Genomic DNA, 25,584 nt, shown 5'->3' with positions numbered 1-25,584 from the left:
TTTATTTTATTTAAACTACAAAAACAAATTAATCGCCCCGACTGTGCCAGTCTAGGGTATTGCTACAAAATAATCGTTTCAACAAGCACTCTGCAATGCAAGCACAATGAACACGGATTTCATGCATGACAGTTTGATAGGTGCAAGGGCCTGGCGTTTCAGTGCAGTTGATAACAGATGGATCCAAATTGTTGGGTGTGAAAGGTGCAGTGTCATGAATTAGTTTACGCGTATCTGTTGACCGACTTATTTAGTTGATTATTAGCTGAATTGCTGTGTTATGTCTGGCATCGTTTAGGCAGGCGAGGTCCTGGACGGAACTTGGCTCAGTGATTTGGAACTAATTACGATATAACCGTCGCTATTCTGACTACGATTTCTGACAGTTGGTATCCGTAGTTATTAATGTAGTGAACGATTAATCAAAAGATATGACGTATTCAGTACTTAGTGTGATTGGCTTTATGATTGAAGGTTACGCCCTATAATCTTTTTTCTGCTTTGTAATTGGTTAGAGTTTTGAAAATGAATACAGTTGTTTTAGTTGGTCTTGGTTGGTTTTAGTACTCCACGAGAGACGCAGTGGAGAGTCCAGTCCTGGAGAGCCTTGGGGCGAGTGTTGACGCAGTCTAAGAGAGTCTTGGGTCAGCCTTGCGATAGTCTTGGGGATTTTTCCCCAGGGCGCTGTGTCTTATAGAGTGCTCCACAGACCGACTAAGACGAGAGTTGAACCGTATTTCGTTGTGTGTGTCTTATTTGACTGTAAAGCTTAAGTGAGTTCCCCGATCCACACCTCGAGGGGACGCGATATAGAGACGAGACGAGATTTCCCCCTGACACGTGTGGAGAACCCCCGAGGAGAAGGATTCCCCCCTGATACGTGAGTGGAGATCCCGGGCAGGTGTTTAGCACACATTGACATCCTGTGAAGAGAAGTGAAATGGCGAAGAGGTGTCTTTCTTGTGAACCAAACTAACAGCTCGACGACTCAGAAACTGCGCTTGACGACTAACGACTTTACCAGTATGACACCGACGTACAACGCTGAAGAGATGAAGATTTCAGAACCCCTTACGAAAGACGAGTATCGTCTAGGACTGAATAATTAAGAATTGAGCGACATTAAAGACAAGTTGATGACAAAGAACGACCCGGAATAACGTGACAAGAGAAGAGACGCTTATAGACTTTGACTTTAGCTATCTGTGTATTGCTTAGAGTATCGCTCACTGGACACTGTAACGGCACTGTAACTCAAGACGTTGAACTCTTTTCAGAATCACAACACTATTGTTCAGTAATGTAATGTATTGCTTGCTTTTCCTATCGTTTATCCTTACTGTTTTTTTGATGTTGAATTGTATGTATGTAAGCGCCCAGATCTTTTTTTTTGAACTGATATTTAGTGACATGCGAGGTCCTTTATAATGATTTAAGCGCGCCTCAGTGGACAAGTATTTGCAACACAGTCTTATGAGTTTTGTGAAGTTTTATAGTGTTTTAATGAGTTATGAGTACGGAATATGATGGGAGGAATGATGCCCTCACGTGTTTTTAAGAGTTTTGAGATTTGTCGATGTACAGAGATATCAATGTTTTAAGAGTTGTTGTTGTTTATGTGTTGTTCCGGAATACTTCTGACGCTTTTTGAGTTGAAAGCACCTTTGTAACGTTTTTTAATGTCTTTTTGGAATGAGAGTATGGTGCGCTTATATACGTATTGTTTGATATCGCAAGCTTTTGTTCATGATTGACAGGATTATATGTAACTCAGTAGTTTATATCGTTTTAGCCTTTTCCGTCTTAATTGCCAGAGGAGTAATGTGTTTATATAGCGACATTGTCTTTGCATTCCGTTTCCACGCCGTATGACTTGTGTTTAGATTAACGACTTGTGAGTTCAGTTGAAGTTTATAAGCGTATATGACAGGAGTTTGATTAATAGCTTTTTATTCATTGTTTATTAGTTACCGCTTTGCAATGCTTTAACTGAGAGACGCATCCCTGGTAATCACGTGATCATGCCGTCGACTGCAGCGATTGGCTGATCGCTTGGTTACACCGCCACGCCTTAGTTTTTTTTTACCTTTTGATATAAAGATTGTAACCTTAGTAACGGAGACAGTTCAGCGAAGGGTTACCCTCGGCGGACTGTTTGAGAAAAGTGAGTCGATTGGTAGCCTTTCCCTTGTTTTTTGATTTATAACCATTGATATTTGTGACTTTATAACCATTGTATTTAGACTTATAATCAGTTTATTAATCAGTGTGTTTTACTCTTTTTGATTTATTCCTTTTCTTAGTATTATATTTAACCAGTATGACGATTAGTAGATGACGCTATCTTTGATTTGTGAACATGTTATGCCGGGAGGCATAATCTCAGTTTGGATGAAGGGATGTGTTATGAATTAGTTTACGCGTATCTGTTGACCGACTTATTTAGTTGATTATTAGCTGAATTGCTGTGTTATGTCTGTCATCGTTTAGGCAGGCGAGGTCCTGGACGGAACTTGGCTCAGTGATTTGGAACTAATTACGAGATAACCGTCGCTATTCTGACTACGATTTCTGACAGTTGGTATCCGTAGTTATTAATGTAGTGAACGATTAATCAAAAGATATGACGTATTCAGTACTTAGTGTGATTGGCTTTATTATTGAAGGTTACGCCCTAGAATCTTTTTTCTGCTTTGTAATTGGTTAGAGTGTTGAAAATGAATACAGTTGTTTTAGTTGGTCTTGGTGAGTACTCCACAAGAGACGGAGTGGAGAGTCCAGTCCTGGAGAGCCTTGGGGCGAGTGTTGACGCAGTCTAAGAGAGTCTTGGGTCAGCCTTGCGATAGTTTTGGGGATTTTTCCCCAGGTGCTGTGTCTTATAGAGTGCTCGATTGACCGACCAAGACGAGAGTTGAAACGTATTTCGTTGTGTATGTCTTATTTGTCACTGTAAGTATAAGTGACTTTCCTGATCCCTTACCTCAAGGGGACGAGATATGGAGACGAGACGAGATTCCCCCATGACAAGTGTGGAGAACCACGAGGAGAAGAATTTATCCCTGATAGCAGCCCGAACAGTTCAATGTCAAAATGCGGAATTTTCATGGGGGAATATACAGACACCATCATCAAATATGCATTGCGCAATATTATCTGTGAAAATCCCCTGAAATCCCGAATCACCTGAGATACGTTCGATTTCATCGACAGTGACTTAATACATAATTACAAACAGTCAACATTCGTCTCATACTATTGCAGTGTATAGCACCTCTGAGATTAAAACTTGACCCGCTAAAAGCAATAGAAGGCAAGAGAACTGATGATGATTGTGAGCCATAACTGCCTCAGCACAAAGACTGTTGTGTCATGGACGGGAAAGTAAATGGAAATGTAATGTAATGTTACCTCTGTGTAATTTACAATATATCTGCCTTAACATTCACTGTGAAGGACAATGTAGGAGTTGGCCTAAATGACCGGTAGAGACAAGGCTGGGCAAATTTTGCACAATAGTAGTTAGTTAGAATTATCAGACACGCACACAATACATTGTGGGATATCGAAATATGAATGATATACAGCAAGTTACATTCCCAGGGGTATGATTACATAGTATATTGAAGCAAAAGATTGGCCTATTAGTTTATGAAACATACTCACACATATCTGTACATACCATCCTGTCTTATTGTGTGGTGGGATGCTGTCATGTACAAAATCATAATAACTGAAATGATTTCAGAACGGAAAACTGTTATATTACTGTAAATAATTATGAACAATAACAACTGAAATAAATAATGAAATTTGAAACTATAAACAAGTCACCAAAGATGGCGTAGCCCCAGTCGTCCTGTTGGTTTGTTTTGAATTGTAAAAGATTCTGTAACCTGGTTATGCATGGGTAAGTTTGTCCGTCTTTACCTACTAGTATATTGGTCAAGTATTCTAAAAATATAATGATAGACAGACCAAAATAATATGACATTTAGAATTGCTGCCAGACAGACATATAAGATGTAAATGAATATATGTCTTGAAACCATGTCATTTTCAAGAAATATCAACAGGCAAAGGAATGTGAAAATCAAAAAGGGGTGTCAGTTCACATTTGTCATGAAGCAAATGAAAAAAACTTAATAAAGAACAAAAATTAGGAGGGCTATATTGATGATAAAGGGCGCCGTGCAATTAGGCCAACTGTAATATTGAAAAAGTATCAGGATTAAGAGGTTGCTTTAAGTAAAAAAAATCTTAAAAACATTTGAAGACACTATGCCATATAATGGCGCTGTTCATCATAGAAGCTTAAAGTAAATCTAAGGTTGCTCACTCTGCTCATGTACCATGTCTCAACAAAATCAGTCAGACCAAAAGATTTGATTTTGATGGCCAGCAGTTGGCCATATTTGAGCAATTTGAAAACATAAAAAGCATGTTTCAACAAAATCTGTCAAGTCACTGCAAAGAAATGTGAAAGGAAAATCCAAAAAAATAGATTTTATACCAAGCGGTTTCCCTCTTCAAATTCTAGTAGAATACTTTATTTTCGCTTGGAATTTATTTTCGCTATTTTCGCTGAAGGGATGATTCCGTGAAAATAAAATTCAGCGAATATACTTTTTTTCCTATATTTTACATTAAACTCATCAAAAATCAGTGAAAATAAATTCCATACAAAATGCCCGAAAAGCCTTTTCAGTGAAAATTAATTCCAGCGAAAATAAAGTATTCCACAGTAATCAAAAATAGCTTGATTCCGTGGCGAAGTATGTCCACTGTTTCACAAGAACGATTTTCGCATTTTTTCTCAATTTCTCAAGATAAAAGTCACAAAGAAAGAAATGTCTTTTGGAAGCATATCTTGCATTAATTTCCATTACTCAAAAAACAGCAAATACTGTTACTGAAGCACAGAGTTTGCATGTATTTTCCCCGGCCATTCGAGCAATCTGCAAATAAAGGCTAATACTGTACCCATTTTTGTTGACACTTTGCAGCCGCCATGATGGATGTATTGTGACGTATTTTGACCCCCCGATTCTGACCTTGCGTTCTGGCTACATAAACTGCCCTTTCATATCAGTTCAATTTCCTTTCATTATTTCAACCAGATTTCATGATATTTAATATTTAACACCCACCCTCATTTCACAGTCACTCTGGTTTTCACTTTTCAAAAGTTATTTTACTTATCAAAAGACTTATCACTCCCATCATGCACCCCATAGAACGAGCACCAACAAAAATACAAAGAACCCTTGCTCTCAGGAGCTGAAGAATGATGGTTATCCGCAGTGACCACCGTTGTTTAAAACTCAATTTCTCAACCTGAGTAATACATGTCGTCGATGTAACTAGCCATGCTACTGATTGCTGACTCTTTAAATGCCATTGGTTCCTCCGTCGCATAAATAGTTAATTGCATCAAGTTGTCTTGTCTGTAAATGTCATAGTTTTGTCAGCATATCGTGAACACACTTATACATAAACTATGATATTTACATCCATAAACGCACAACAACTTGATGTGATTATCTACATGTAGCACACGAAGAAAACGTTTACTATTTTGACATCAATGTAACCATGAAAGTTTACTAATTTGCATATACTGCAATGATACACAATGAAACTATGTCATATAGGATGATACTACCGTATTGTTATGATAACTAAAAGTTATCTTGACAACTGGTTAATGACTTGTCAATAACCCAAACTCGGATTAAAATCTTTTGGATGTGGGATTACCTCCAGAGGGAAGGTCCCCATCCCTGGAATAGCGTGTGTATGCTCGCGCAATCACTCCCTTTTTAAATCTGACCATCGTAGTCTAGGATTTTTTTAGGGTATTGTCAGTGACCGCAAAAAACAACGTTACATTTTTCGTCAGACTCTCAGCGATTGTCTATCGCTTTCTGGGACATTTGTCATTGTTTGGACGACGTTTCAGACCAAAACAACTACTAGGAAGGAATTTCTCACTCATCAGTTCTCTAACCGTTTTCCCGCTCATGAGTGATGGCAGAAGACCCTCAACAAATGGCAGAACTTGCGGCAAAATGTCAATGTGGTTTCACTTTTCCGACATTTGACAAGCATATGCTGTGTAGTTTATGCAGCAGAGCCTGTTCTAAGGAGAATACTTGTTGTGTTTGTGAGAACTGGTCAACGGACGAATGGTATTTGAGCCTTTGTGCGTTGACGGATTGGGAGAAGCAGCCTCAGAAACGTACTTTGCTGATGGGGAATGGTGATTCTGGATCGCCTCTACTGGAGATGTTTTGCGATGCGAAGAGAGCTAAAGAAGACCCCATGGCAGTGATGTCACAGTTTATGCAACAATGGGCATCTACTTTTGGGGGAGGGAGTACAGCGGCTTTGTTGATTGCTCAATTCCAACAGGGCGAAGCTTTGGCTAACACGTCATACTCACAGCGAATCGTGGGTTTGACCAGGGAAACCCTACAGAATAGGGGGTTTATTGGTGATAAGGATACAGATGTTGGAGACGATTACACCTCACAGGCGTCAGTCGAACAGCGATCCAACCATGACGACCCGTTCGTAGAGATGAAAAGTGCAAGGAGGGCACTATCATGGTCAAGTCGTTATTTAATATTCCCGACCCTTCTTTGCCAAGTTTTGCTACCATGAAAGAGCAATAAGCCATTCAAGGAGACTAAAGTTTTACCATGGTCTGCAAGGGTACTTCAGTCGGCTTCTATTGCACATTGAGTAGTTGAAGGGGGCTCGTGGGGTAATCAGCAGTCCGAAAGTAATTCGGACACAGGATGTTACTCACAATAAGATTTGCTGTACCAATGAAATATTAGGGTCATAACCGCTACGCAGCCGCCATTCTTACAGACAATGAGAAACGCATTCCGTCAAACGTCCCTCCATCTCAGGTTATACGGCCACTCAGTATCGATCCACCTTTATGGGACGATACCAGGGATTTCGTACCACGGAATCAATGGGTTCGTTTCGGGGCAACGGAACCATCATTTTGTACCATTTCATCCACACTGTAGGGCATTGATGCGTAAGGATGACACTATTCATCGTTCTATGCTGGCGCTCTCTTATTGGGATTGGTTCACATTATCGTTGGCTATGTCAGTCAAGGAACTGATCAGCGGCAACGACATAAATACGGAAGCCCATGCCCTGATCGTGGACAATATTAGAAAGCTCACAGTAGCTGACGAGGATTTGTTGCAAGCAAATTTAGCCATGCGTTCAACTTTTTTGGTTTTGAAATGCCAGCGGTGTTTGGAAAGAAATGGACTTTGCTAGTATCGATTTATCCAGTACTAAAGCCGAGCTAAGCAAGGCAGATTTTAAAGAGGACACTCTGTTTGACGGGAAGATGTCAGGGACTGTCGCTGATTTGAATTCCAAAACATCAAACCAACTTACCAAGAAGACCCTGTTTCCCGGCGCACCGAACAAGGGCAGAGCTTTACAGAACGGTAACAAATATGTTTATGTCGAGAAATCTGCCAAGCAGAAAAATGCATATTATCACCAAAGGGGTGACTCTAGGGGTAATTGAAGTAATTACCGACCTAGATGTCGAGGTAAGGGTGCCGGTGGCAATTCTGAGAAAAGATATACCGACTCGAAAGTGCCACCAGCTAATAAAGAATCATCCTGACTAAATGTCTTACGAATTATTAAGAATAAATTCAGGAAACGATCATATTGTTTATTGTGTAAATCATTTATGTGTAACAGGGTTAAATGTACCTCAAAAGCCTTCTTCAGGGCTATTTCCAGGCATAAAGTCTGTCAGAGCAGAAGATTATTTCCAAGGTGATCTTATGTCAATGTCCCACAATCGATCAAAACAAATCGGGGCATTCGGAAATTCACCCAGGCGGGATGGATGCGTTCCCAATCGTCGAATACACTAATGAGCCCAAGATTGTCGATGTGGGCGCTGTTAGCAAAACAGTCAATATTTTAGAAACCGATTGCTTTCCGCTTAAGGGAGAGATTCTCAGTATGGAAAAAAATAATAAAGGGCGAGTGGGTTTTAAACACAGTCCGTTTTGGTTACAAAATACCATTGACAAGGTAACCCAATTTAATTCCCAGTCATGGCTTGTGTACCCCTCTCCCCAGGAACAAGGTCAAATGGGAAGCTCTGTTACAGTTGGTAAACGAGCTTGTGTTGACAGGCGCGGCGTTTCCGGTAAAGAAGCTATCAGAGCCCGGTTTCCACTCCAGAGTATTTCTAGTCGAGAAATCTTCAGGTGGTTATCGGTTGGTGATGAACTTAAAACCACTCAACAGGTTTGTTATAGCAGACAAGTTAAGAATGATGACACCAGCTGCCATACGAGTGAGTCTACACATGGAATAATGGCTAACTTCGTTGGACCTGAGAAATGCATATCACCATACAGGGATACATCCTCAGAGTCAGAACCTGTTAAGGTTCACAATAGGAGGGACAACTTATCAGTGCAGATCTCTCCCATTCGGTCTCAAATCGGCTTCATATGTATTCACAAAAATCCTAGGAACAGTAGTGTCAGTATTACACCAGAGCACAGTATATCTGAGCCCCTACCTAGACGATTGGCTAGTAAAAGCATATCCAAGGGTAGATGCGAAGCAGAATACCCAGTTGACAAGTCAAACCTTACAGAGCTTTGGGTTTTTGATCAACTGGGAGAAGTCCGAATTGACGCCAACTCAGAAAATGATATTTATGGGCATGGAAATAGACACGGCAAAAGCCATGTACAAGCCATCTCCTAGATGGTGCAAAGCTATGGTAAAGATGATAGCATTAGTTCTGAGGGGGTCGCATACCTCTTTCAGAGACTTAATGAAACTGATTGGGAGGATGGCGTCAATGAGGGGGGCTGGTACCACTGCGATCGAGACCTATTCAGAGACTATTGATGGATGCGAAAATACCGCAGAATTCATGCAACAGCCCCACCACTCGGCCACTGAGTGAAGATGTCCCCTGCATGTCGAACGGCCCTACCGTGGTGGGGATTTGAAGAAAACCTAATGATAGGTGTTCCGTTCGAGGCAATGAAACCGATGATGATGATAATAACAGATGCGTCAGGAACAGGGTGGGGTGCTCATCTGATGGATATGACTGTACAGGACCTATGGTCATCGCACCAGGCCATTCAGCATATAAATTGGCCAGAAATGACTGCCGTCAAGTTAGCACTCCAGTATTTTCTCCCCAAGGTGAGGCAAGTCAGTCATGATCAGATGCGACAACATGACCACAGTGACTTACCTCAACAAGGAGGGGGAGGACAAGGTTATTGTCACTGAATGCGTTAGCAGGGGAAATACTGATGTGGTATGTGAAAAAGGAAATTATATTGATAGCCTTACACCTTCCGGGCATTCAGAACAGTGTAGTGGATGCGTTGTCAAGGCAACGGCATTTCAAAGACACCGAATGGCAAATACCTCAGAGAATTTACAATCTACTGTTCATGATTTGGCCAGACCTATTTGCGACATACCAAAACAAAAGAAGCTGATATTCATGTCACTGAGACCACACGAATTGGCACGCTTACGCTTTTCCGCCATTTCCCCTGATTCATGCAGTGTTACGGAAATTGCGATCAACCAGGAATGTCAAGTTAACCCTGATTGCTCCCAACTGGCCCTCCCGGGTTTGGTTTCCACTTCTTTTGACAATGCTAGTGAATTACCCCCAGAGAGCTGCCTCACGACCCCCAGTTGCTATCACAACCCGGCTTACATCATCAGCCCAATTGCATCCTGGGAAGCCCCACCTTGTACCAGTTACACGCATAGAGGCTATCAAGCAATTGTACAGACTGCGCGGATTTTCAGACAAGGTATCATAACGTATGTGTAGACAAGTCAGAGAATCCACAACTGGGTTGTACCACTAGAGGGCATACAGAGCTTGGTGTTGTGAAATAAACTTGCATCCACTCTATCCCACTATTCCAGACCTGACAAACTACTTTTCATATTTGTTTGATACAAAGAAGTTGGAAGCAGACACAATAAGAAATGTCAGCGTGTGTCTCTGAATTCAGTATTGCATATTAGTTTGGTGTTAAGCATTTCTGAATTGCCCGGAATTGAAGCTTTCATGAAGGGCTTAACTAGAAAGCAGGGTCCAAGGAGCCCAAGAACCCAGCCAGACTGGTCTTTATCCAAGGTGCTGGATTCTTACAGACATGCCCTTTATTAACTAATGAGTAAAGCATCATTGGAGGTGTGGTCTAGAAAGACACTATGTCCAATTGGCTTTAGCCTCGGGAAGGAAGGTAAGTGAGCTAGCAGCCCTCTCCTTTAATGACAGGCTAACTTGGGTCCTTTCAGGCAAAATCATACTGAGAACGGTGCCGGAATTCAGGGCCAAGAATCAACCATTGCATCAGGAGGCTACTGATATTATCATACCTTCCTTCACGAGACAGGTTGAACTCAATAATACACTGGAGATGGCTTTGTGTCTGGTAAGAGCCATTTTGCACTACGAGCGCATGAGTCCTTACGTTTTAATCAAAGGGCTATGTTTTTGTGTCATCATACGGGCAAAACTAGCACGCCAGCCACTCCTAACACCTTATCTCGTTGGTTTAAGAAACGAGTATACAGAGCCTACAACGAAAGATAAAACTGACTCAGATAGGGGGATTCAATCAGTCAGAATTCAGCAACTAAGGTAACTCCGTGGCATTCTCACACGGGGCTACTTTGGCCAATGTATTGGAGTCAGGATATTGGAAAAGTCCCAATACATTTGTTAATCACTACCTGAAAGACCTCTCTTACCAGTCTGAAGGATTATTTAAACTGGGTAGGTTTGTGGCTGGGCAATGTTTAATTGATGATTCATAGTGACAATTTAGTTAAGTTATTAATTGTTCTGAGTTATTATTACGCTATTCCAGGGATGGGGGACCGTCCCTCTGGAGGTAATCCCCCCATCCACAAGATTTTAATCCGAGTTGGGGTCACTGACAAGTCAATAACCAGTTGTTAAGATAACTTTTAGTTATCATAACAGTACGTAAGTATCATCCTATATTTCATAGTTAGAAGAACTAATAGGCGGCTAATGAAATAATGAAACAATAATTGTATATAATTTTACAATAATGATAAACTAATGTAAACACAATGAAATAATAATGGTATAATAATTACACAATAATGATGTAATTATAAAATAATGATTACATAAAATAATCATGAAGAAATTATTAGAAAATATTTAATTTTGGCACTAATCTCATTACATATGTGCTTACACAAATTGTAAATACAAAAGTGTTGTAATTCCAATAAAGCAGATGCAATTCCAGGCTAGGTTGATGTCTGCTTTCCTGTGTGTTTTAAAGCTTTTTATGACATATACTACAAGTTGAAATAGACTGTTATGTTTCTACGTTACCTTGCATCTAATCAGTGTTAGTACAGTGTTATTGATTGTCAGTCGTACCCATGTAGACGAGTGGCTGCAATAACCTGAACAAAATAATGGGAAAAACTGAACGTTTGTAAAGATTAATAGCACAAAAGCGTAAGCGTAGGCATGTCATGCGGCATCATTTTATGCGATTAGAAGATTATGCAATAATGCCATCTTGTCTCGGTCCGAGTCGACCTATTCATATGGCAAATAATTAGTCAGAATGTTAATTCTTTCATGACACAAACTGGACACGTTATGTATATACACACCATATAAAGCTGTTGTATATCAACATAGCATACAGCCTTGAAATGTTTCATATAAGTTGCTTCCTAAGCAATACTATCAGAGGTAAATTCTTCTCTGATGGGGTTCTCCACACGTGCCAGGGGGGAATCTCGTCTCGTCTCTCTATCGCGTCCCCTTGAGGTACGGGATCGGGAAAGTCACTTATACTTTACAGTCAAATAAGACGCACACAACGAAATACGTTTCAACTCTCGTCTTAGTCGGTCAATCGAGCACTCTATAAGACACAGCGCCTTGGGGAAAAATCCCCAAGACTATCACAAGGCTGACCCAAGACTCTCTTAGACTGCGTCAAGGCTCGCCCCAAGGCTCTCCAGGACTGCTCTAGACTCTCCAGGACTGCGTCTGTTCTGGTGTACTCCTCAAGACCAACTCAAACTCTCTTTATTTCTTTTCAAAACTCTAACCAATTACAAAACAGAAAAAAGACTCTAGGGCGTAACTTTCAATCATAAAGCCAATCACACTAAGCACTGAATACGTCATATCTTTTGATTAATTGTTCACTACATTAATAACTATGGATATAAACTGTCAGAATTGCGACGGTTATCTGGTAATTAGTTCCAAATCACTGAGCCAAGTTCCGTCCAAAACTTCAAATAGGTCTAAACGATGACAGACATAACACAGCAATTCGCTAATAATAAGCTAATTAAGTCGGTCAACAGAAACGCAAAAACAAATTCATGACATACACGCCGATTAGTTCGCACACATACATGGATAATCTTGTAGATTGCAGCGCACGTACGGAATACACAGTTGTATTCCCAAGTTCACTTTGTTATTATATTCTGTAGATATAGTTGACCCATGTGATTCAGCAATATACATGGAAAACCCGTTTCGTAGTGCCGACTTCGATGAATATATATGTGATGCTGGGTTTGTTGAAGGATGGTATAAATTAAGTATTGTAGCCGGCGACGATATACCAACTTCATGCGTACACACTAGGTACTGTGAAACGAAGTTCCCGGAATGGATTAATGATACCCTACCTGAAGTTAATATATGTACGAATGCAACTATATGCATAAACGAAGGTTGGTTTACCAATTGGTAATTGTTAACTGAATTGTACATATATAATTCATAAGCAATTATACAGCGCAGGACACAATAGCGTGGTTGTTACATTTACGGCGTCATTCGCCAGTTATAAATTATTTCTTTATGTTTGATAATTGCCGTCCTGTCTCACCACAGTGGGAGCACATTCGAATTTCCGGCGCTTCTTGAAAATTATTGGGAAGAACATTTTACTTCCGTGGCAACGGGTTATTTGCGGATTTAACATATGAAATTGGCGTATTTTATTTGGGACAGGCAGGAAGTCTATCGCTGACTCTAACCACAATAAGAAATCACAATGAACAATGAACGCATCCTTGACGCGCGTGCATGACGAACTGTGGGACGGCAGAATCCCACACGCTTCGTTGTTTACGCGTCATTGCATGTTGATTATCTGACGAGGAATAATACCGTATTACATAATGAATGAAATAAATATTCAAAGTCGATCCGCATTGGCGAGCCACTGTCTATGTAGCTAATTCATCACAATCATATAAAAATATTACAGCGTTGTTTATGGTTATGTAATTGCACTACCTATATTTCAGAATTCGCCTACATACTTACAGTTTCTATGTATCACATAACAGCAATCAAACAAATGCCAAACTGAAGGTCAAAAGAGATTACTGGTAGCATATCCGGAGTAGACCTCACATGCCCGACTTTATCGTTATTCTGAAAAATAATAATGACCACATTAAATTCGTCTTCTTGGCACTGCAACCTTGACTGAGATGGGGTAAAATAACATCACAAAACATGTACACATCAAAGTGTACTCAAAGCTGACTGGCTTAGAGGAAACCACGTATCGTACTTGGCGCTATTATAGTAAAACCTACTTTTTTGTAGCTGTAATCTACGTGATAAGATACTCTATACCACCTTGAAAGTGTCAACTGTCTTAACTACAACGCAGACCTCGTTGAAACGTTGTACTTAATTTTAATATTTCATTGCTTCGACGCATTTGAAAAACTGAATAATTCTACAATAGCGTCGCTGTGATTGTTAAAATGCAATTATTATTGTACCTTATGATTAGAAATAAATTATTTCGGCTTACATTGCTATTAACGAAACATTAATTTGTTGTTGTTATTTTAGCCGAAGGCAACTGCTGTGATCGTAACAAAATCATTGATGTGATGAACTGTGGCGAATTCAATGTGTACTATCTAGAACCACTGGATGATTGTCAAGCGGCTTATTGCAAAGGTATATTCCACGATTGTAATATTCAATGGGTTACACGGACCATTAATTTGATCGCATCAAATGTGTTTGAACATTATGAGCGCTAGTTCAGTTCGAAAACTCTACTCATTCAGGATTTTTGTCTCACAATCCCACGGATAGACAACCATGTTTACAGTGGACAAATATGCGATGAATACTATAGATGTAGCGAAGCAGAGAACTTGATAAAGTTAACATTTTTTGATTCGATAAGAGAATTATTTATGTTTGTTTAATTTTATAAAAATGGCGTTCAAGTCGTAAACATGAAAGCATCCCACTTGGGTGAATGTCTAGTTTAAAAAAAAACAAAAACAAAAAAACTTGTCTTGAATTGAAAATGTTATTCATGAACCAGTCAAAAATTATCTCATTAAATAATTATTTTCATTACATCACTTATAGATCTGGAACCATGTCCTCCGGGCCATGTGTCAACAAATGGAGTTCAGCCTGGCTGTTCTGGTAAGTTGCCATTTCATACTTGCCACACCAATCCATGTATTAATGTGACATTGCCAACACCAACTTTTCTAATTCGTTGGTGGTTATGTCATGAATTAGTTTTCGCGTATCTGATGACCGACTTATTTAGCTGATTACTAGTGAATGGCTGTGTTATATCTGTCATCATTTAGGCTCATGCGAGGTCCTGGACGGAACTTGACTCAGTGATTTGGAACTAATTACGATATAACCGTTGCCATCCGGACTACTATTTCTGACAGTTGGGTATTCGCAGTTAGTAATATAGTGAACGATTAATCAAAAGATATGACATGTCCAGTACTTAGTTTGATTGGCTATGTGTAAGTTGAATGTGTGAAGGGTACGCCCTATGTCTTTTAACTGATTTGTAATTGGTTGAGTTTTGATAAGTAATTAACAGTCTAAGTCCTTGGTCAGAGAGAGAGAGAGAGAACTCCACGAGGCGAGAGAGTCTTGGTCAGTGCTGGGCAGAGAGACCCCGACGAGACAGTTCGCCTCGAGGCGTTCTCGATGTGGCTAATGACTAGCTATTGAAACGTATTTCGTTGTGCGCGTGTATTTGACTGTAGAGCTTAAGTGACTTTCCCGGTCGGGTACCTCAAGCAGACTTGACATAGAGACAGACGAGAATTTCCCCCTGACACGTGTTGGAGAACCCGGAGACAAGAGAAGAATTTCCCCGAAATAGTAACATGATAGTCGCAATCTGAAACTGTTTATTCAAAATTGTTTGATGACATCACTTCCGTTAATTTCAACAGACAACTATCCGAAAATTGAGAGCGATCCTACAATCAAAGCGTTTTATAATGAGACTAGTGGCTATGCGTACTTATTATGCTCCATACATGGCGAGAGTAATGCATCAATAATACATACCACGCACTGGATTGTCAACAATGAAGTCGTTAAGGAAACCACATTAACAGATGGTGACACAGATGATACCCTAGACGAAGATATCTATACACTTGGATCAAAGGCAAGTATTGATAAGTAGTAATGGTGGGTTACGTAAGATGGTAACGACGAGGAAGAGGAAGATGAGTACGGGGGATATAGTGCTGGTGTAGTCTCTGTGGTAATTGTTGTGATAGTAGTAGTTATGACGGTAATCCTGATTTGGTGTGTTGGTTTCAGGTTAAATGCCTTGTCAGCAGCAAATACTACGGTTCAGATATCGCCAGCCCGCCAAGAGAAAGCCAGGAACAAGCAATTGAAATAATAGTAAGTTTTCACTGGTGACTGCGAGCCATGAGTGAACTATTACAGTATTCTCAAGTATTGCCGAAAAACATTTCTGGTTTCTTTGCCTGTATGTGTATTTAGGCTACTACGTATTCTGTTTCACGACTTTGTACTTTGTAACATCCAATAACAAGTAATATATGCAGTATGCGCACGCATTATTATCATCACCATGTTTACTGGGCCTCTTGTACATAGATCATTTTGTATTTAGAAAAAGACAAACGGTAAAAAATAAAATCCGTTGTTTATGATGTGTATTTTTCTTCAACAGATTGACCCGCCATATGTCACTGTCAGTGAAGACCAACAACTGCCAAGCCACGTGTACGTGCGGGCATCAGTGCCGATGTCATGCACGATTAGAGTGAAGACACAAAAAGGTACTGGCATACCTGTCTGTTTAACAGTACAGCATAGCTACGAATATACCGGTCCATGTTTGATTCTATCTAACGATCAATGTAGTTCAGAAAGTGTACCTTTATTAGTGAAAAGCGCGCGGTTAGTTCAAACTGTTTCTAAAATATTTTCTACCATAACTTCAGTCCATACTAATTACATCATATATAGGATAGCGTTAATGTGCACAGCCAAAATAATATGTTTATCTTGCGGCCGGCAAACTGGAATCTGCACGATCACTGAAATATATCGATTGATCTTAATATTTAAATAATAACGGACGACACTCAATCCATAATGGGCTCAAGCACACTTTATGTCACGCATTAGTTCATTATTTTTATTATTTTGAGGGGGTACAAGGAGGGTATCTGGTACAGGTTACAGGATACGAACGGCATTGTACGTTTTTACAGGAATAAAATGAAAGTTTTATTTTCTGTAAAAAATAGGTTTTCACACTTTACAGGTAATGCAAATTCCTAATTTCATTTAACATTTTTATAATATTTTTTGATAATTTGTGTTAAGAATCAAAATTGGAGGTATAAATTACGACATTTAATTTGGAAAATTCTCTATACGCTTACAAAAAATAAGATCTTTGAGTTACGAACGTATAAAATAGCTGATTTCATTTAACACCTTGCCCATGTCTACGAATTTACGTTTTTTATTTATTTAAATTACGAAAAATAAAAACAATTGAATACAGGTTACGAAAATCCACCTTGCCGACCCTTGTAGCGCTGTCATAACCAGTTTATCTGCTGCAATTATAGCAGAAAACTTGTAAAAGTGAACGCAACAGTTTCAGTGTCACTGAACCCTCGATCTGCGTAATTTAAACCGTCACGGGTAAACTGTTTCGGTGCTTGGCCACGCTACTGTGCTTATGCCTACCCGGGGTACATTTACCGAATTTTCAAAGCATCAGCGTAGATATTATTGTCAAATGTCATGTAATACTCGTTCTCCAATGTCACAGGAAACCGATGATTTCCATGGATTGTATAAATGAGAAAAAAACACCTGAGAGCAGGGATACTTTCATTCGTTTATGCAAACTTTGACCCCGGGCTGTGTGACCGTGGAGCCACAGAGGAAGTAATACAACACTATCAAACCGTGGCCCTTCCACTTCATTTAATCATACTTTCTTTGATAGATCACCCCCTCCTCTCGCTGGTAACCCTTTTTTAATAGTTCTTCGACCTCACGACAACTTTCCAGAACGAAGTGCGCCCTCTACCACGGAAAGTTGTTAAAACGTGTTACATTTCTTTCCAGAAAAAAATATTTAGGCATTTTCAATACGTTGTAAATAAGTAACAGCAGTATTGCAGAATTGTAAATGTTTTCAACACAACACAAGTATTCGTACTTTATTTTCCTTTCTTCGTATGTCTTTATTAAAAGTATATAGATAATATAAGAATCCGTAACGCGAAACGTTGGTTAAGAAACTTAATTCCCAGAGATCTGATTGGTCAGTTAGAATATTAAATTCGTAATTCTGCTAGAAATTGCTGTAAATTAAACAAAAAACATTCGTACCTATTTATAGACTGTATATTTATTTATTGAAACCATCGCTCAGTGTGCTTGAAATAAATAATTATTGTTGCGAGATGAGTTGAGAAGGCGTACAGTTGGTCTGATATTTTGTAAACACCCCTTTCGTGGTAGCATTGCGTGCCCTGTGTGTTTTATCTTGTATATATATTTCGATAATAAATTGACTGTTATTTATGCGTTTTAAAATCATAATACTACATGATGTTTTACACAATAAGAAGTCGGAAAATAGTGGTTGATGTAGTGTGTAGTGTAGTTAACGTTAACATGTGCCACCGCCCGCATGCCACGCTTTGTATCGCGTTGCCCGTGCTACCATGGAACTAAAATGCTCAAACTATACCTAGGCTCTGCAGAATCACTTTTAATTAAAGACAAATTGTCAAAACGTTTCTGTCTCAAATAAATTCATTCAATCAATTTTCGACGCGAAAAAATGTGTCCATCCATCCCATTCAGCTACTGTTTTACTACGCTGTGGTTACTTTGATATTTGTTGAACAATAAAGATGTTCGTGTGTAATATCTCTTTTCTATTATTTGGTTAATTTTAAACATCTGTCAATAATGACAGAATGTTACGGTAGGGCTGCGTGAATCTACGATCACCATTAGCGAACTGTGTTCACAAAGGTCAGCGTCATGGCAACCAGACGACGTCCACGTAGAATCGTCAGTTTTGGTTCTTAATGCCTAATATTTTCTGCTACGTTAGTATACAGCCGAACTTGCCTAGGCCTGTTATATTTATTTGGTGATTCATGTTCGTAAATTGTATTTTTGAAATATTTCGAAAAAGATGCTGTTTATAATCCTAATAAAATGTGTTCATTTGTTAGGGTTCCACCTTCACCCCGACTCAGAGATTTGAGATTAGACGATATATATTGGCAGTAATTTAATGTCTTTTAAATTTTCAAAATTATATTCATGTTTAAATAAATGTCTTTGTTTGAATGGTTCAATTGAATTTACCATTTGGAGTTAAACAGTTTCGAATCTTGTTATAATTTTATTGTTTATTGTGAAATTCAAGAAAAATCATGACTTTAGTTTTCTTCATATTTATATCTACGTCCCACTAGCGAGCGTTACCCCATCTGCCTTGGATGTTGGCTCGACTTGCATGTATGCCTGTATGCAGATGTCCGGGCGTAGTCCTTGCCTGTATGCAGATGTCCGGGCGTTGTCCTTGCCTGTATGCAGATGTCCGGGCGTTGTCCTTGGCTGTATGCAGATGTCCGGGCGTTGTCCTTGCCTGTATGCAGATGTACGGGCGTTGTCCTTGCCTGTATACAGATGTCCGGGCGTTGTCCTTGCCTGTATACAGATGTCCGGGCGTTGTCCTTGCCTGTATACAGTGGTATCGGAAAAAGTAATACCTCTCCATGGAAGATGTGTCGTATATTTTGATATTTTAGATTAACCGAAGCGACATTGTAATACTATCTGTGTTTATTTTTGGATTATTCGTTCGGCTAAGTTTTTGTATCCTCCAAACTTCTTTTAGCGGTTTAGCTGAGTTTAGCCGAAGCAACCAGACTGGTAGCAAATCCGTTGTTATTTGCAATATACCATTTTATTTGATGATTTAATTTAGTATTAAATATTCATCAACCCATGGTTTATCTTCTTTTTAAATGCCCTCTCTTTTATTTGTTTTCGAAAACAAAATGTTATTCACATCAATATAATGATAGATTTACTGTGTTAAAATGTGCCATATGTTACAACGATTACAGTACTTCAAATGTTTAAATCATTTACGAATTACTTTTAAGTGAATGTTTCAAACGCGTTCATATTTATTTTGAAATGGGTATAATCTTGCCACAACAGTATATAATGATGATTTTTTTATTTCAGTATTTCAAGGTCGATCTGAAGTGGTTTTTAGTTCCTGTCTGCTAAACATTGAATACGACACATTTGACCGTTTTCTGAACGTCGAAATAGACGCAGTGCGTGATTTCCAACAGGACGGCGACCACATTTTAACAGTGTATTTTGAACCCATTGGTAACTGTTCCGTGAATGTTGAACCTGGATATAACGAAACTGTCCCAGTAATCATTGCATTATTATTTTATATACATACATCCTTATATTTAGAAAGTGATGAATCTGTTGATTAATCTGTTTTTGAAAGTGATAAATGCCCAAAAATGGAATTGAAAAGATGTAATACATAATACCAACACACCACACACACATAATACCAAGTACATTTTTAGTGCTGGTCTATTTTGAATCACTTATATAAAGACACAACAAAAATCCATCGCCTCGCCCTGTCTGTTTTGTGCCTGTCCTTTTAGTCGCGATAGAGATATCATGCTGTTTCGTTTTCAACAGTGATAATTCACTATAGGTATGTGATAGGTATTTTTGATGGTTAAAAACCTTTCACTTAGGTAACCGGGATTCGGTCGTTTCCACGCTAGGCTGACAAAAGACACACACAAGCTTCATTCATGTTCCAAACGATTCTCTGCCAAGTCCCTGGTTTTCACCCGAGACAGCATTAAATCACTCTTTATTTCTTGTCACCCCTTAACCAATTACAATCAGTATAAGAGACTCCAAGGCCTTGCCTTCAAACAAACAACCAATCACATGAAAGTTTTACACATCATTATCAATTAATTACTCGTCAAACTATCTAGAAAAAAACACTACTATATTGTCAACACTAACTAATATTTATGGGGTAATAGTCTTGCACTAACATTCCACAAAGATACCACCTTAGTTAGAATCGCAAACAAAATTGGTTTAGGATTACAGCTACTGTATTGTATCTTAAAAACTGCAGGCTCATAAGATGTTTTTGGTTGATTTCGACTAGCTCGCCATCTGGCCTTGTCATTAACCTTTATCAGTATATGTCATGGCAACCACTGTCAAACTGACTGAAATATAAATCATGACAGGTACTCCACATTAAAGGGGGTCAAGCCAAACAACAAAATGCTCCCTAAAGAAAGACCTCCACAAATGTAGTAGAATATTAATGCAATTTAAATGATATGAAAAAGCAGTAAATTGCATGTTCTTACATTTATATTATGTTAGTTAGACTTGACTTTTCCTTTAATACGTATGTTTATTTCAATGAGGTCGAAGTACGTGATAAAAACACGGGTCGATGTACTAGTAATGGTGACCCACATTTAGTGACGTATGATGGAACGTAAGTAGTACTCATTATTATTGAATTAATTCACGGCATCCCGTTCTTCACTCAACGGTGTGTATACGTGTGTGGTCAAAATAAATAATAATCCATTGCCTAGTCGGTAATAACCTAAGAACGCTAAGAAAAGTTATTTTCGTAGTTTTAAGCATGTTCCAACCATTTTATCTGCAGAGGATATGACTGTTATATGCCCGGAGATTTTGTATTGCATAGAAGTACGACAAGGAACTTTGAGGTACGTGTATTTTCAACAACAACAACAACAACAACAACAACAACAACAACAACAACAACAACAACATATCTAATAACGTCATTGTGCTCATTATTATGACACACATTCGGGGGAGGGTAGAATAGCGGGTCCTGTGCGTATTAAATATAACATTTGTTGTGCACCTACACCAAGGTGCTTCATTGTTTGTTGTGCTAATTGAGGTTACCGCCTTGCAGAGTAATTTATACTAAGCGCATGCAATTGGAAAGCGCTCCGACAACGATGAGACAGGGTAGTAAATTAAAAAAATGCACATACGAAGGGCACTCTTTAGCTCTCGGGTGTATTTTTGTGAAAATATAATTATAGTGTATGAAATGTAGAAATTCGCATTCAGCAAAACCATAGCCACAAGAAAACAGTGTGTGATAAACCCCAGAAGGAATAAAGATTCTCAACGTCTATGTTCCACATTGTCTATGTTCCACATTGTCTATGTTACACATTACAATGTACAAGTGTATTCGTTACATTTTAGGTTCATGTCCGGACCTGGAAATGTTGGAGCGTTTACTGTAACTGTGGAGTTGCTATACGGGAAGACAATGAAGTCGTAAGGATTTCCCTGTGTGATGGAGATTGGGGTGAAACAGCTCCGCGATTTGAGAGAATAGGCGGATCCCCAAGGGTGCAAATATTTCGAGACGAGAGCGGTAAACGCTTTACAGTAAGTGTGAACATTTGCCTTACCTGCGAATATTCGTGTGTGGATCCCATCCACCATCAGCCAAATCATCGATTGCTCTTTTCGATGTGACTGATTTGCTTATGTAATGTACAGGAGCGAAGGAGAAATTGTATTTAATAACAAATACAAAATACCTTTTTTTTCCCACCCCTCCTGTGAAATGAACTGTTCTGCAGAATAGAATGCTCCACATGTCCAATAACCTTCAACAATAATTACGTTTACTTAGTATAAACACCAGTGGCGTTCAACGTTATGGATCTAGGCACGTGTCGAAACGTTTATTTGAACCGTCGGGACCGAGTCGACACGTGCCGGAAAAAAAACTTGATCTCTGTCCCGATAGATGCACGGGCCGAAATCACGCAATCGGCGGTGAATTTAAGGAAACATTCATACTAGTAACGTTGACCGCTATGCGGAAACATTCGTTGGCTGCAATATCAGGACAACGACTATTATACGTAGATTTGGCTAAATGATGTTTCGTCTAAGTCCCGAGTACCGAAACACATGTTTGGCCTTTACATGTAAAGTGTGATTCCGGGTGGGACTCTAATCTTTTAACGTAATTATGCCAATGTAATTCCATTCCTTTCATGCATGATAGATCGCCCAAACTGTAACTAATTTAAATATTACTTAATGTCAATGTTTACGTAGGTACAGATGCCCTCTGGTAGTGCAGTCACCATTGACATTGAATCATGGGGTATGAATGTGCAGCTCGTTGTTCCAAGTGACGATATAGAACATACGCTTGGACTGTGCGGAATATTTGACGGTTATCCAAGTAATGATTATACAATGATTAGCGGCGAACGTCTAGACTATGCCGTTGTTGGAAGAAGACCTGATGAATTTTGTTTCAGTTGGAAGTAAGCCCAATACTTGTTTATTTTAAAGTTTGTTAAATTGTGCGTAGTCACACGCTATGTTAAATTGTGCGTAGTCACACGCTATGTTAAATTGTGCGTAGTCACACGCTATGTTATATATAATAATAATAATAATAATATTAAACTTTATTGATATCGTATCCTTTATAGGATCTTGAATTAAATTACAATAAAGTGTGGATGAAAAAACAGAACAAAAAAAACAACAAAAAAACAATAAAATAAAATAACATACCATAACAATTATAAAAAAAACAAACTTGCAGATATGCTTTGATATTGGTTTCTTTCATTTTCATATAATTTGCAGCTAAGAAGAAAATGTTTTTCATCTTCAATTTCGTCTAGGTCACACACAGGGCATTTCCTTTTGCATGCATCTATTTTATTGTAGCGACCCATTTCTATTTGTAGAACATGAGCACTAATTCTTAGTTTTGTTAGTGCTGATCTATGTTTAGAGTCTTTTATTACTGAAAGATACTCCTCATATGAGCATTCTGTATGTGCGCAATTTGTTTTTTGTTGTTGTTTTTTTCCTTTTTTGTCATCCTGCATTTTTTTTACTGTTAATTTTGAATATTTTTTGGAGATTGTTCATAACCTTTTTTGTTATAGAGGCAGCATTATGCAGATGTTGGTTCTCCCACACATTGTTTTCATTTACATATTTTAATAAGCTTTTTACACCAGTTACCCAGTTAGGTGTATTGTTTTTGTCAAGCTCCATTCAAAATTCATAAGCTTCCCGGACTAGAGTTTCTTCATTTTTAGCCAATAATTTATTAAGTGTTTTATGCTAGTTAGAAGTAAGGGATACCTACCAAGTTCTAACAGACATGCTAAATTACTAGCTTTACAGTTACTTGTAACACATATTTACAGAATTTGGTGTGTAGCTTAATATTATTATGAAGATCTTTGGATTGTAGTATGCAATCACTAGCCCATACTTCACTGCAATAGAGTAGGACTGGTTTGATTATGCTGCCAAATAGTTTCAGGTGTGTTTTAATTGGGATGTTATTTTCTGAGTATAATACTTGTTTCATTTTGAATAGTGCTTTTGTTGCTCTGTGTCCAAGATCTTCCTGTGATTTGTTGAAAATTATTATTTTTGCAATATATACCCACAGAATCAATGGCATTTTGGAGACCATGTTTTGATTCTGCAAGTAGTAATAGGTCATCTGCATACAGTAAACAATATAGCTGGTTAGTTAAAAGAGTTGGTGGGTTATTTTGTGAGGATTCAATGTTGTATTTGATGTCATTAACATATAAATTGAATAAAAGTGGGCTCAGGTTATCTCCCTGTCTAATCCCTCTGTTTACTGGGAAAGAGGGTGTAAGCCCTGTTTTTGTTTTGACACAACCAAGAGAGTTTTGATAGATTGTTTCCATGATATTGTAGAATTTACCAGAGATGTTGTTTTTACGGGATTTGTAAAGTAAGCCTTGGTGCCAGATTGAATCTGAAGCCCTTTTAAAGTCAATGAAACATGCAAAGATTCGCTTTTTACTTTTTAAATATTTACTCAGTAACTGTTTAAGTACAAAGATATGATCAGCTGTTCTGAATTTTGGCATGAAGTAAATCTGTTCTTTCATTATGATGTTATTTTTATTGAAATGCCTAGTAAGTCTCTATTTTAGTACAGAGGTGAAGAGTTTACTCAGACTATTTAGAAGTGTAATTCCTCGATAATTTCTTGGGTCAGCTAGCTCCCCCTTTTTAAAGATTGGCGTGATAATTCCCATATTCCAGGCACTAGGAAAGTGACCACTATTGAGGATGTGGTTAAACAGTTTTTGTAGAGGCTTTATCAGGACATTTCTACCAGTTTTAATCATTTTGTTTGTTATGCTATCTTCATCAGGAGATTTTCTATTCTTTGAAACACTGATTGCAGTTTGATTTTCTAATTGAGAGATATTTTGGTCCAGAATGTTAATAGGTGTAATTTTTAGGCTGTCAGTTTCTATTTTTAGGTTGTTGTCAAAAGGGGTTTCATCTGTATTGAGGATCTTGAAATGTTCATATCACTTTTCAGCATTAATGTTATCAATAACTTATATTCTTGTCCTCCCTTTAGTTCATTTATTAAATTCCAATATTCTACAGGACGTGAATTAATCATTGTGTCTAGCTTAGTTAGTATATCATTCTTGTATTCACGCTTCTTCTTTTAAACAAGCTGTTTATATTTTCGCTTCATAGTATATCATTCAGTTCTGAGTTGTTTGTTGGTACGGATTAGATGATAATTTAATTGAAATTTTATGAACTTATTGGAACATCGTAAATATTAGAGAGAATTTCTGTGCCTTTGTCGACTGCCTGTTGAGTTTTCTTTGCCGAAGAAATAGTCATGTTGATTAGCTAGATAGGGGAAGAAAAACAAATATAAGTAATAATGGAATAAAATTCAGTGCATACTAATATACCTGCTTCTAGGTCAATGCTTTAGTTCATTGCTATGTTCATTGCTATTAATTGTCAATAATGTTCATTGCTATTAATTGTCAATAATGTTCATTGCTATTAATTGTCAATAATGTTCATTGCTATTAATTGTCAATAATGTTCATGATGCAGGTAAGCAGGGTGTCAATGTGTTTGTTCTTTGCGGTATTTCATCTACTGTCTTTGGGTGCACGTGGTCCGTTTTATAGCTTGTTGTGGTGTTGGTTTTTTGGTCTTTT

The 25,584-nt window shown here is 38.4% G+C and overlaps 1 protein-coding gene across 1 annotated transcript in view; it reads left to right on the top strand.

Moving 5' to 3' along the window:
* The window catches only part of LOC102803370 (von Willebrand factor D and EGF domain-containing protein-like), a 98,676-nt gene that overhangs the window by 6,721 nt on the left and 66,371 nt on the right, over positions 1-25,584 (top strand). Inside the window, exons 3-13 of the mRNA XM_085499944.1 lie at positions 12,574-12,819; positions 13,964-14,074; positions 14,501-14,560; positions 15,346-15,566; positions 15,725-15,811; positions 16,107-16,215; positions 19,682-19,881; positions 20,935-21,008; positions 21,186-21,249; positions 21,770-21,958; positions 22,643-22,857. Coding sequence (XP_085356070.1) covers positions 12,574-12,819; positions 13,964-14,074; positions 14,501-14,560; positions 15,346-15,566; positions 15,725-15,811; positions 16,107-16,215; positions 19,682-19,881; positions 20,935-21,008; positions 21,186-21,249; positions 21,770-21,958; positions 22,643-22,857 — 1,576 coding nt within the window. The remainder of the gene's footprint in view (positions 1-12,573; positions 12,820-13,963; positions 14,075-14,500; positions 14,561-15,345; positions 15,567-15,724; positions 15,812-16,106; positions 16,216-19,681; positions 19,882-20,934; positions 21,009-21,185; positions 21,250-21,769; positions 21,959-22,642; positions 22,858-25,584) is intronic.

The sequence above is a fragment of the Saccoglossus kowalevskii genome, chromosome 6 (assembly GCF_978046115.1).
Source record: "Saccoglossus kowalevskii chromosome 6, keSacKowa6.1, whole genome shotgun sequence".
Taxonomy (NCBI): domain Eukaryota; kingdom Metazoa; phylum Hemichordata; class Enteropneusta; family Harrimaniidae; genus Saccoglossus; species Saccoglossus kowalevskii.
This window is presented reverse-complemented; position numbering and strand designations above follow the sequence as displayed.